Here is a 13,011-nt window from a genome sequence, read left to right on the forward strand (position 1 = left end):
TCAGGCTGAAAATTCCTTAGGTTTGGCATCTGCATGAAGGGAAATCTGCAAGAACCTGCCTTTGTGTATTTTTCTTTCCCTGCATTTTCTAGGCAAGGAAATATGGAGCTTGTCAAGGTTTATGGAAGCTGTTTCTTTCTGGTGATTCTGGAGGAGCAGGTGAAATGCTGGACCCCACTAGTGTGAAATAAAAGAGCTCCTTATGACAGGAATGATTTTCATAACTGCTGAATATCACACATGTACCCAAGGAAATAAGTGGAAGGTGGCAAAGGGAGCATTTGCCACTCCTTTCATGCTAAAATGTACAAGAATTCCTCAATGGTAGTGACAGTGCTGGAAAAAATTGATGTTTTGATGGCAAGTGACAGTTCCTGAATGTGTGGAGTAGGAACAGCCTCTAACAAGCCTTGTCATCAGTGTGGCAAAGAGCTGGGAAATCTGGGCCTCCTGATAAGGGGGCTTTGAAACCAGGAGGGGTCAGCTGCATTTTCCAGGGGTATCTTGGGATCTGCATGAGCTGGTGGCATGACAGGGTCAGGAAAGCCTCAGCACTGATCTTCAGGTGGAGCAGGGAGTGGGGCTGTGCCAGGATTGCCAGGCTGCCTCTGGAGCTGCCCCAGGAAAGGAGCCCTGGCAGAGGCAGCTCCTGGCTCTGGGGGAGGCCCAGGTGCTCAGTGCAGCTCTGGGCTGTGTCTCTGGTTCTCCCCTCTCTCTGCTGAGTGATCTGCATTTATTTATTCCTGCTCTGGTGTGATGTGCTCAACAGGACATCTTCAAACAAGCAACTGAGGACAGGCTGACCAGTGCCAAGGAGCTGCCTTACTTTGAAGGTGATTTCTGGCCTAATGTGCTGGAGGAAAGCATTAAAGAGCTGGAGCAGGAGGAGGAGGAGAGGAAGAAGGAAGAGAGCACTGCAGCTAGTGAAACAACAGAGGTGGGTTAGCTTTATGTGCCACATTTTCCCTTAGCTCACAAGCTGGTAATTAATGCTTTAATGTAGAGAGGTCCCACCAGATAAACTAGAAAAGATCATTTACAGCAGACATTAAATCAGGGGTCCCTTTAACTGCATTTCTGTTTTTCCTCTTGGTTAACAAATCTACTGATGGCTTGGTTTGGGTTTTTTTAACAGACTCAGGAGTCACTTATGTCAGTTCTCCTCTCAGAGAAATGTGTTAAGCTGCTTTTGCCACACTACATTTGCTTGCAGTCATTTGGCTGAGCTCCTGGTTCACACCTTTGCAAAGCACCTCCAGCATTAGCATTTTGAAAGGTGCTGGATTTTTCAAAGCTGAATGAAAGGTGGCTGTTATTTAAGCACAGGTACTTGTAGTCATTTGCAACAGCAAAGGGCTGAAATTTGAAAGTGTTTATTGCAGGCTTTGCGTTGGTGGGGAAGGTTGATCCTGATGGTGCTGTTCCTTCACCAACATCCTCTCTTTGTCTATGAAAAACAACCAAGCCAAAAAAAACCCCACAAAAAAACAACAACCAATTTTTTCAGGGCCCTGGACAGAATGTCATCATTCATTTTTATTTCCATCTTTGATTTTATCTGCAACCAAATGGTCTCAACACTTTTATACTGTCCCTTTCACTTGAGATTTGCAGCAAGATGTTTTGAAAATAAATGTTGTAGGAAAATCTGAAGTTTAATAGATTGAGGTAGAACCAAAAGCTTTACCTGGAGAAAGCCCCCTTGAAGCTTAGATGCTGTGACTGCCTTGGGTCTGTGTTACATGGGATTGATGTGGAGGATTGCACCTTCATCCATCAGTTTTGTGATGTCAGAAAGTTCCTTCTGTTAAACCTTAGCAGCTCTTTCAAAGTTAATACAGTTTGTGGGTATATTTTAATGGAACCACAAAGTTAACAGCTTTCACTTTGTTCCTTCTGAATGTGACTTTGGGTATTGAGATAGTTCAGCAGGCACTGCTGTATAAAAAGAAGAGGAATACAATTCCAGTAAATCAGGGAAGGCAGTGATGTGAGCATTTACTCTGCATCTAGGCAGGGGTAAAAGGTGTTTGGAAAAGCCCTGAACAATTCACTGGGAGCTCAGACAAATTGTGGCCTAAAATGAGATGGTGCAGCCTTGGTGGGGAACATCCCTGTGCCCCCCTTGGTGCCTGGGGCAGCAGCAGGGGGACACAACCTGCACCCAGGGGGCTGAGGAGTCACCCAGTCATGGCACATGGGGGCCTTTTCCTCTTGACTCAGGAAAAGGAGCAGATTTAAAAGCAGGAGAAGGTCCCCCATGCAGACACCTAAACTGGGTCACTTCATGGAGGAAACTGCCCTGCAGTGGGGATCTCCGTGGGTACAAGCACCACGTGGATCTTGGTGCTGAAATGGCACAGAATCCCTCTTACAGTCTTTGTCCTAAATTTTGTGTATGTGAAGAGAACCCTGCAGCACATGTTCACCTGCAGGAAGCTATCAGTGAAAGGGAGAGCAAAGAGCTGGTAAACATCCAGAGTTCTTGGCAGAGGTTCTGAAGGGGTGAGGTTCCCCCAGGAACCGTCCATCAGCATCTCTGGCTGGTCTGGCTGAAAGTCAGAATGAAATGGTACAAACACAACCCTACAACTTCTTAAAACAGCTTGGAATACTTTGTACAGTTTGCCAAATACAAACTTGCTAAAGGTGGAGTACAAAGAAAACTTAGACTTGTCTTGTTTGATAAGTTTTAGTCTGTTCTTCCTTTTAGTGTTTAAATTTTAAGATCTCAGTTGGGGCTTTAGGATGTGGAGGCAAAGGAGGGCAGGCTCCAGTTCCATCAGTGGGAGGAAACCTGGGGGCAGTCAAGGTGGGAACATAAAACAGGTCACTTGTGAAGCCCTTAGAGCCACTTAGAGCTCTGTTTGGTTTCCCACAAAAGAGTCTCATTTTCATTTCTAAACAGGTTTGGTCAGAAAATCCACAAAATTAGTTAGAGGGAGCCCAGGAGTGGACAGGGAATTCCTGTCCAAGCCCAATTAATGGAATGGAAGGATGGCAGCAGTCTATAAATAGAATTGCTTTCTGCAGTTGGAATATTTTTCTTTTCCTGAAATAAATATGCCTGTGGACAAACCCTGTGTTTGCTTGTACATACTGTTCGTGGAACTTGCTTGTGTATGTGTGTATATTTATATTTATATATCCAAGTATTTCAGTAGCTTATTTTTAATTTTAGGACCAACATTCTAGAAGTTGGAGAGGGGTTTTTCCTGAGCCCTCCCTGCTGAGGGCATGGGGTTTGATTTTTTAAGGACATGAGAACTCTAAAAGTTATTTCTGTTTTCCCAGGTCATCTAAATAGCATCATCTGCTATTTTTCACTCTCTTTACTTACATCTCACATTCAGTGTGTGGCCACTGTGGTCTGTGTTGGGCACAAGTGGAGGTTTTGGAGATTATTTTTTGGGGAGCTGCACATACAGCTGGAAGTCTGCAGGATGGAGGATAATGTGTTTTGTTGGTTTCAATTCAAATCCTGCATGTTCTTATCTGTGTCCTAGCCCCAAATCTGTTCAGTAAAAACAAGCATTAAATCAGAGCTCAAGCAAGTATGTGACACACCAAATGCACAGTAAAGCAAGGTACTGCACTCCTGGAATTTTAAGTCCATATTATTTGTGTCATTTTATCATCAGCTGCACGATCTAAAGCAGTGGAAGCTGAAGCATGATGTTAGAGAAGGAAAAATAATCAGTGTAAAAAGGGAATTTTTTAATGTATACATACTTTGAAAGTTTATTTTTAAACAGTGTTTGGATTTGTTTGCCTGCCAGTTTGGCTTTTGATTTTTCCTGGAAGATAGGATATATTTAACACAGGAGGGCTGATTTACAGGCATTGGAACAAAGTTCTATTCCTGACAGCAGAAGTGTGTCACTGTGAGCCCAGTGAATGGAGAGAGCTCTCCAAACTGTAACATCTTTCCCGTGCCTTTATTGCAGGGGAGCCAGGGCGACAGCAAGAATGCCAAGAAAAAGAACAACAAAAAAACCAACAAGAATAAGAGCAGCATCAGCAGAGCTAACAAGAAGAAGCCCAGCATGCCAAACGTGTCCAATGACCTGTCTCAGAAGCTCTACGCCACCATGGAGAAGCATAAAGAGGTACTGTGGGAATCTGCTGTAAAAAGAGAAGGGTTTATTCCTGTAAATGCAGGAACAGGGATATTCAGAACTGAAAAATCCAGAGGAATAAACCCTGTGGTTGGGCTAGGAATGTGTCTGTTGCATAACAACATATTGGAAGAGATTAGCCTGAAGGAAGTTAATTAGATAAGGTTCTCCCTGCAGAGAACACCATTGCCTGACCTCTTTGCCTTTTGTTTCTTCCCCATTTACCTGCAGGTGTTTTTTGTGATTCATTTACACGCGGGGCCCGTGATTAACACCCTGCACCCCATCGTGGACCCCGACCCTCTGCTGAGCTGTGACCTGATGGACGGGCGAGACGCCTTCCTCACCCTGGCCAGGGACAAGCACTGGGAGTTCTCCTCCCTGCGCCGCTCCAAGTGGTCCACGCTGTGCATGCTGGTGGAGCTGCACACGCAGGGCCAGGACCGCTTCGTCTACACCTGCAACGAGTGCAAGCACCACGTGGAGACCAGGTGGCACTGCACTGTCTGCGAGGTACGTGTGGGCACGGCGGGCACTGACTGGCCCTGGGAGATTGGCACTGCACTGGCCCTGAGGGATGGTGGCACTGCACAGTCCCTGAGGGACAGTGGCACTGCACTGACTGTGACATACGCCTGGGGCACCTCAGAACTCGGCCCTCTCTTGTCCTACAGCTGAGTTTGATGGGTTTTTTGAATTTTGCCCAAAGTTTCTCCAAATTAAGCTCATCCTTGTAAAAGACTGCTGGGCCTTAAGGGGAGGTGACTGCCAGGTGGGTGCCTCTTCCTGATGAAAAAGTGACTTTAGTTGCTCGACATGGAAAACACCAGTGCTCTGGAACAGCTCCTGCTGCACTGTTTATGCTGCTACTGCTTCTCTGCATAGACAAGTTTTAAACTTAATTTTTAAGAATTATGAATTTTAGAATTGTTTAGGTTGGAAAGGACCTCAAACCATCTTGTTTCACCCCTCTGCCATGGGCAGGGACACCTTCCACTAGCCCAGACTGCTCAAATTTTAGGACCTATGTTAGAGAGAAGTTATCCATGGGGCTGTACTGGTATGCTTGAGGCTTCTTGGAAGGCTTGTGTTCACCTCTGGCTGTAGCTGAACAAAAGAAGTTTGAATAAGTGCAGCCTCGTTTTTACACTGCAAGTTATTGCCAGGTTTGTGGAGGAAGAATCTTAATTAATCCCTCTGAGGAAAGCACTGAGCAGAGCTTCTTGAGGTGAGGCTGCAGGACATGGATTGGACACAGGCAGGGAATTAGGTGGTGGAAGGAAGCAGGGCCTTTAGGCTGTCTTTGGGTACCTCTGTGTAAGGGAGTGCCCTTCCTCCAGCCAAAAAAGGGACAGGGCAGCAAAAATGTGGGGGTTTTCAGGTAAGTGTCTGTCTTTGCATGAAACTTGCTCTTGTTTGGAGATTTTTAAAAATCCATATTTAAGGGTAGTAATTATTAGGCAGTAATTACACTAAGGATAAATGGAGGGCCAAACCCTACTTTTTAGGAGTGACCTTAGATTTATCTTACTGGTTGGAGGTGTTGGCACCCCAGTAGGCATCACAGAAAAATAAACAGTTAATGTCATTGAAAGGGGAAAATTGGAAAAAAAAATTTCTGCAAGACTTTTTCATGTAACAAAATGACACAGTGATAGCTTCAATTACATTGTTACTTGTGAAGAGCTGTGATTGCAGGCTGCCTTTGCTGAGGCTGCTGCCCTCCCTGCCCCAACGCCCACTCCCACTGCCTGGACAGGCTTTGCAGCCACTTCCCTGGCTGGGTACAGCTGTGAAGTGGCAGCTGTTGTGACAGCATGTGACCGTCATCCTGCTCGTGCCCTGCATGGTTGTACCCACGAGCACCCAGCGTGTGCCCACACAGGGGGCTGGTGCTGCTCCCCTGGCCCACGCTGCTCCCCGCCCGTGTGCTTTGTGCCCTGTCGGCGGCTGAGCTCTGGGTTTTCTTTTCTTGCAGGACTACGACCTCTGCATCAACTGCTACAACACTAAGAGCCATGACCACAAGATGGTTAAGTGGGGCCTGGGTCTGGATGATGAGAGCAACAACCAAGGAGAGCAGCAGTCCAAGAGCCCCCAGGAGTCGCGACGGCTGAGCATCCAGCGCTGCATCCAGTCCCTCGTCCACGCCTGCCAGTGCCGCAACGCAAACTGCTCTCTGCCATCCTGCCAGAAGATGAAACGGGTTGTCCAGCACACCAAGGGCTGCAAGCGCAAGACCAACGGCGGCTGTCCGGTGTGCAAACAGCTCATAGCTCTTTGCTGCTACCATGCCAAACACTGCCAAGAGAACAAATGCCCCGTGCCATTCTGTCTCAATATCAAACACAAGCTCCGACAGCAGCAGATCCAGCACCGCCTGCAGCAGGCTCAGCTCATGCGCAGAAGGATGGCTACCATGAACACCCGAAACGTGCCTCAGCAAAGTTTGCCTTCTCCTACCTCAGCAACGCCTGGTACCCCTACGCAGCAGCCAAGTACACCGCAGACGCCGCAGCCCGCTCCCCAGCCCCAGCCCTCCCCTGTAAGTATGTCACCGGCCGGCTTTCCCAGCGTGTCCAGAACCCAGCCCCCCACCACCGTCTCGACAGGAAAACCCGCCAACCCGGTTTCCGCACCGCCGCCCCCGGCTCAGCCGCCGCCGGCCGCCGTGGAAGCGGCTCGGCAGATCGAGAGAGAGGCTGCCCAGCAGCAGCAGCAGCAGCTCTACAGGGTCAACAACATGAACAATGGTTTGCCTCCCGGCCGCCCGGGACTCGTGAACCCCACGGTGGGCTCGGTGAACCAGATGCCGCAAGTCAGCATGAATGTACCCCGGCCCAACCCCGTGAGCGGCCCCGTGATGTCCAACATGCAGCCCGGGCAGTGGCAGTCGGCGCCGATGCCGCAGCAGCAGCCGATGCAGCCAGGAATGGCCAGACCGGTGATGCCGATGGCGACGCCGCAAGCTGTGGCCGGGCCCAGGATGCCAGGCGTGCAGCAGCCGCCGCGGAGCATCACCCCCAATGCACTTCAGGACTTGCTGAGGACCTTGAAATCGCCGAGTTCTCCGCAGCAGCAGCAGCAGGTTCTTAATATCCTTAAATCCAACCCTCAGCTTATGGCAGCTTTTATAAAGCAGAGAACGGCCAAATACGTGGCAAACCAGCCTGGGATGCAGCCACAAGCAGGAATACAGCCCCAGCCCGGGATGCAGCAGCCACAGACCGGCATGCAACAGCCGGGCATGCACGCGCAGGCGGGACTGCAGAACATGAACGCGATGCAAGCCGGAGTGCAGAGACCGAGCGTCCCCCCGCAGCAGCAAGGCATCGGAGCTATGAACCCCCAGGGACAGGCGATCAACATCATGAACCCCAGCCACAACCCCAGCATGGCCAACATGAGCCCGCAGTACCGCGAGATCCTGAGGAGGCAGCTACTGCAGCAACAGCAGCAGCAGCAGCAGCAGCAGGGAGGGGCCGGCATGGCAGGAGGGATGGCAGCTCACAACCAGTTCCAGCAGCCCCAAGGCCCGGGAGGTTACCCCCAAGCCATGCAGCAGCAGCGGATGCAGCAGCACCTATCCATACAGGGCAGTTCCATGGGACAGATGGCTCAGATGGGACAGCTGAACCAGATGGGCCAGCCCGGCCTGGGGGCGGACAGCGCTCCCAACATCCAGCAGGCCCTGCAGCAGCGCATCCTGCAGCAGCAGCAGATGAAGCAGCAGATAGGGTCCCCCGGGCAGCCCAACCCCATGAGCCCACAGCAGCACATGCTCTCAGGACAACCACAGGCGTCTCATCTCCCTGGCCAGCAGATCGCCACCTCCCTCAGCAACCAGGTGCGGTCCCCAGCGCCCGTTCAGTCTCCCCGTCCCCAGTCCCAGCCACCACATTCCAGCCCGTCACCCAGGATACAGCCCCAACCGTCACCGCACCACGTCTCTCCCCAGACTGGTTCCCCCCACCCAGGACTCGCAGTCACTATGGCTAGCTCCATGGATCAGGGACACTTGGGCAACCCAGAACAGAGTGCAATGCTTCCCCAACTAAACACCCCCAACCGCAGCGCGTTGTCTAACGAATTGTCTCTGGTCGGTGACACCACCGGGGACACATTAGAGAAATTTGTGGAGGGTTTGTAGCATTATGGGAGCATCACTTTTGTTTCTTCTTTCCTTTCGTGTTCTTGGATATTTTGTACTGAAAAATTCAGACATCTGGGTTGTTTTGAATCCTAGATGGAACTGCTGCTTCCTACAGATGGAAGAATTAATTGCTGTTTAAAAATAAAAAGAAAAAAAAACAATACAAAGAATATATTTTTTTGTTAAAGCCAGGCGGTTAAAATATCTGGTCTCTTTTGTGGGTTTTTTTGGTTTTTATTTTTTTGTTGCTGTTGACTCATACCTTTTTTTTAACGGGGAAAACAAGTTCATTATATTCATATTTTTTATTTGTATTTTCAAGACTTTAAACATTTGAGTTTAAAAGAAGAAAAAAAAAATAATATTCAGAAACTGTTTCCTGAAATAATGCAACATTATAGCGTATCCCGGTAACTTTGACACATGGCGGGAAGATTTTTGTTTTCTATAGTGAACTCTGCAGGCGTTTGAAGTATTACCCCTGGGAAGATAGGAATTGACTCTTGCACACATTGGCCAACGCCAAAATCCTTGTCTTGCAGATGTAGAAATTGTTGCTTTGTTTCTCTGATAAAACTGGTCTTAGATGAAAATAGGGATGATCACTCTTAGGCCGTGCTGATCTGGATAGAGAAGAAACATTCTTTTCTTTCTTTCTTCTGTGTGAAACTTGAAACGAGGAAAGCAATTCTAGTGTAAATCATGCAAGCGCTATAATTACTATAAATAAGAAAATCCAAGAAGATTCAATCACTGTATAGAATGATAAAAAGAAAAAAAACTCATTTCTTACTTATAATATCATATTGTTAAATAAACTGTGTGCAACAGACAAAAAGGGTGGTCCTTCTTGAATCCATGTACATGGTATTAACACTTAGTGTTTGGGTTTTTTGTTATGAAAATGCTGTTTTCAACATTGTATTTGGACTATGCATGTCTTTTTTCCATTGTATATAAAGTATTGCTTAAAATTGATATAAATTACTGAAGTTTTTAACATGTATTCTGTTCTTTAAAATCCATGTAAGAATGTTTAAGGTTTTTATTTATTTATATATTTTTTCGATCATGTTCTTTGTAAGACATAGCTATGACGATTCACTCATGACCCGGAGCAGCCAGAGGCAGCGGTAGGAGAGGCATGATCCATGGATATTGTAGCTAGCATGTCTGTTTTACAGCACCCTTAGCCATTGTTTCCTTTAGGGGAGGGAGAGGAGAGGGGAATGGTTCCCAGACATCGACTCTTCGCAGGTGTTCATCCATAAGGGTTAACTGGAATAAATTATTAATAGCCGTTGCTTTTTAAAAACTGCATTAATTTAGAGAAGGATCACCAATGAAAGGAAAATAGAGAGTATTGAGTTAATTCTAGGCTAATTTATTTAGTCTACAGTAAAATATGAACCTATTGACTTTAACACTATTTTTCTGCTGTTAACTCTGAGTCTAGATTTGAGGGTTTTCTGTGGAATAAAAAATAACAAATCATGTACATGTTCCCTTTAATATCCTGTCACCATGCCCTCACGTCCCTGGGATACTCATTCCTCCTCCCCTCAGTGAATTACTTTCTCGGAGTTAAAAAGTTCAGGGAAGATTTCCCAGCGTAGGTGTGAGCTCAAACCAGGAGGAGCCTGAAGCGCCGTCCCTCAGAGCCCGAGGTGTCTCAGCTCCGTGTGCCCGGCAGGGGCAGCGCGGCCAGCCCGGCGCTCTGTCCTGGCAGCACCGGGCACACGTGGCTTTCACATCCCGTTAGCGCTTCCTCCAGCCTTATCGTTTTTATCGGGACACTGGTGGGGGAAAACGGGGGGAAAAGAGCAAATCTTTATCTCAGCTTTTGTCCCCGTACTGTGAAAATCGTGTGCTGTGGCGCCACTTCATCCTTTTTAACTGGAGAGGGTCTCTGCTTCAAATTTTACTTGCAAACTTTTAACTCTTGTACCTTTTTCATGACCATTGGATTCATCTGCCCACACAACTGTCTTCAGCAATTCAAGATGTCAAAATTGGGGGCTGGGGTGAGGTTAGTGAACACTAAACCCAAAGCTTGTCCAAAAGAAATTGCTGTTAAAAAAACCAAACAGAAAAAAAAAAGATGGAAAGCCCTGATGCTGTGTCTCATGCTGTGTACTTAAAAAGAGGAAAAACACTATATTTGTGATCAAAAAGAGGAAACTTGAAATGTGCTGGTGTTTCTAATAAAAGCTGGTAAAACTGCTTGGATTGAAGGATGGTTCCACTTGGCTGGTGGCCGCGAGGATCAGCGGAGCCTGACGCCTGAGGTTAAGATAACCGCGCTCAATCTCACAAATGCCTCTAAGCAGCCTCCATTGTAAAGGCAGCGGCACCAATTCCGGATTTGGATAAGCTGAGTCCTCTTTGGAGCACAGAGCTGCTGTGGCCAGGCTGCAGCTCGCTTGGGTGCCCAGGCCCGGGGAACACTGGAAAAAAACAACGGATGGGAAACAAATTCTGGAATAATTTTTCAGTGTGGCGAGATCACAGCGCCAAGGGATCGATGTAGATCCGATACCCAAGTGTGTTAGGTAAGAGCAGATGGTTCACCAGGAAAAGAAGGGAAATGCAGAGCTAAAATCAAACCTGAGGAGGGGCTGGGGGTGCAGTCCTTGCAGCTTTGGGGGGCTTCACTCCAGTCTCCTGTGAGTGCTGATATGAAATTCAGCATATCTGAAGCTGGGATGGGCATGGCTTTTCCAAGTTCCTGTTTGTGTGATGGGGAGGTAGGGTCAGTAAGGAACAGCATCCTAGAATTCCATGGGAATTTATAAGGTGAGAGTGCACTGGAGCTTGGTGCAGGAGCTTTACCACCGAAGAGGGTGGGTAAGGCCCTCCCTTCACTGAATTCTGGAGTGGAAGAAGGTGTTTAAATCGAGTTGCACCAGTGGTTCTGTGCTCTCTTCCCGGGCTGCCCACCCTGCTCCACTCTGCTCCTGCTCCACTCTGGCTTCTGGCTGCTGCCGCAGGCTGGGAGCTTTCCCTCCCGCTGACCGCACAGTTGGGCTTCCCCTCATGTCTCATCCCTGTCCCACCGGGACACAGACCTGCCCACAGCACTTGTGTGAGGGCTCCCGCGCCGTCTGCCCCCCGGATGCGTTAGAGCAAAGCGGGGAGGAAGAGTAGCCCTCTTGCCAAACAGGCTGGGACGGTCCCCCCTCGGTCACTGCTAAAAGGCAGCAGTAGGTGTTGTCCCTTCTAGCCGGTGCCAGTGGACAGCAGTAAGTGACAGCAGTTCATGGCTTACAGGGTGATCTGGAGGTGCGCCAGGTGCTTCTCCCAAAGCAAATTTCAGCCCTCGGTTCTTCCAGTGCAGGGAAGATGGGAGCAGCCACCTGGAGCTGGGGGAGCACCACAGAGGTTGCTGTACAGGGCAATCTGCGCTTCCCTGCGTTTCACCCCAGTTGGAATTTAAAATGCAGAGCAGGACGCTGCCAGGGCAGCGATTGAAGCAAGTTGGAGCCAACCCCTGGATAATTGGGCCTGGACAGAGGGGAGGATCTATCAGATCCCCAGCGATCCCTGCAGGAGCACACTTCATGGCTGATGGTGAAAGCACACCCAGGGTGAAGCAGGAGGAGGATTCAGGTGTTTCACAGCAGGTACAAGAGCTCTGGTACAGCGCCGCTCTCGGGAGTGCCGTAGGGTCAGCGGGAGGTAGCCGTGAGCACAGCGAGAGGGAAGCGTTTGCAACCGGCTCAGAAGTAATTTTGCTTTTGGCTGCAGCACAGGGAATCTCGATGAAGGGCTGAGTTAGTTCCAGGTGGGAATGAAGCCAGCGGAAGGGTGTCGGAGTGATGCAAAGGCTCGTGCTGGGTTTGTTGCACCTAATCCATAATGCCGAGTGCCTCACAAACCCCGCTCCGTGCGGGTGTTTCTTAGATATGAGCCTCCAAAACAACACTCGGCTCGGCGTAGTCCCAAAAGATCAGCTGCAAGCACGAGTGAATTGCACACGGAGCTTTCCAGCGAGCTCCCCCGGGCCTGGGATTACAAAGCTGCCTCTGTTCGGTGGGCACGGTTCCCTCCTGAATCTCCTCGGTCTGGAAGTGGTTAGTGCTCACCGAAAGAGACCTGCTCCATCTTTTATTTTTGGCTGTGGTGTTCATCGAGGCCAGGCTCTGCTCTCATGCACGTTTCAAATTTGGCTCTCACCAGAGTGGTTCATTTCCTCCTCACCCGCATCCCACCCAAAGCCTTGGTCCAGTACCTCGGCCCCTTAGATCTCGGTGATGTACACTAAAACAGCCCTGGGAGATGAGGCGTTTAAGAGAAATGGAAAAATGAGACGTTAAGCAATTGGCCCAGAGTCGAGCAGGGTGTTCGGCCAAGGTGTGGCACACAGGGGCTTCCTGAGGGCTGCTCCCAACCCGGCGCAGCCTCTCCTCGGCCCTCAGCCCCCTCCGTGGGGAAAGGGGGAGAGCCACGGTGCCCCGAGCTCTGCCAGCTGCGATTGCCGGGCTCCTGCTGCAGCCCGTCCGTGGAATGGGCTCCCTGTGGGAGCCGTTCACTGTGAGATACCCCAAGGGGTGTCTTCACAGGGAGAGCAGGGTGCTGTTGTAACCTGTGACTTTCCTACCAAGTACTCAGAAACACGAAAGGGATTTTAACAATTACAACAAGAGCGGTTTGGCAACGGCGTCCTGGGCTCCAAGAAAAGCCCTGGAAACGATTCCGTGAGAGGACCCAGGCGGGGCCCTGAGGGGATAGAGCCCGTGC

At 49.2% G+C, this 13,011-nt stretch overlaps 1 protein-coding gene across 5 annotated transcripts in view; it reads left to right on the forward strand.

The window, feature by feature from the left end:
• Positions 1-10,494, forward strand: part of CREBBP (CREB binding protein) — a 96,605-nt gene extending 86,111 nt beyond the window's left edge. For all 5 annotated transcript variants that reach the window (XM_018916134.3, XM_030229487.2, XM_009091982.4 and 2 more), the window contains 4 exons: positions 770-937; positions 3,948-4,109; positions 4,350-4,631; positions 6,097-10,494. In XM_018916134.3, the coding sequence (XP_018771679.1) occupies positions 770-937; positions 3,948-4,109; positions 4,350-4,631; positions 6,097-8,268 (2,784 nt within the window). In that variant the 3' untranslated portion in view covers positions 8,269-10,494. The remainder of the gene's footprint in view (positions 1-769; positions 938-3,947; positions 4,110-4,349; positions 4,632-6,096) is intronic.
• Positions 10,495-13,011: the final 2,517 nt, after the last annotated feature.

This window comes from Serinus canaria, chromosome 14 (genome assembly GCF_022539315.1).
Source record: "Serinus canaria isolate serCan28SL12 chromosome 14, serCan2020, whole genome shotgun sequence".
NCBI lineage: Eukaryota > Metazoa > Chordata > Aves > Passeriformes > Fringillidae > Serinus > Serinus canaria.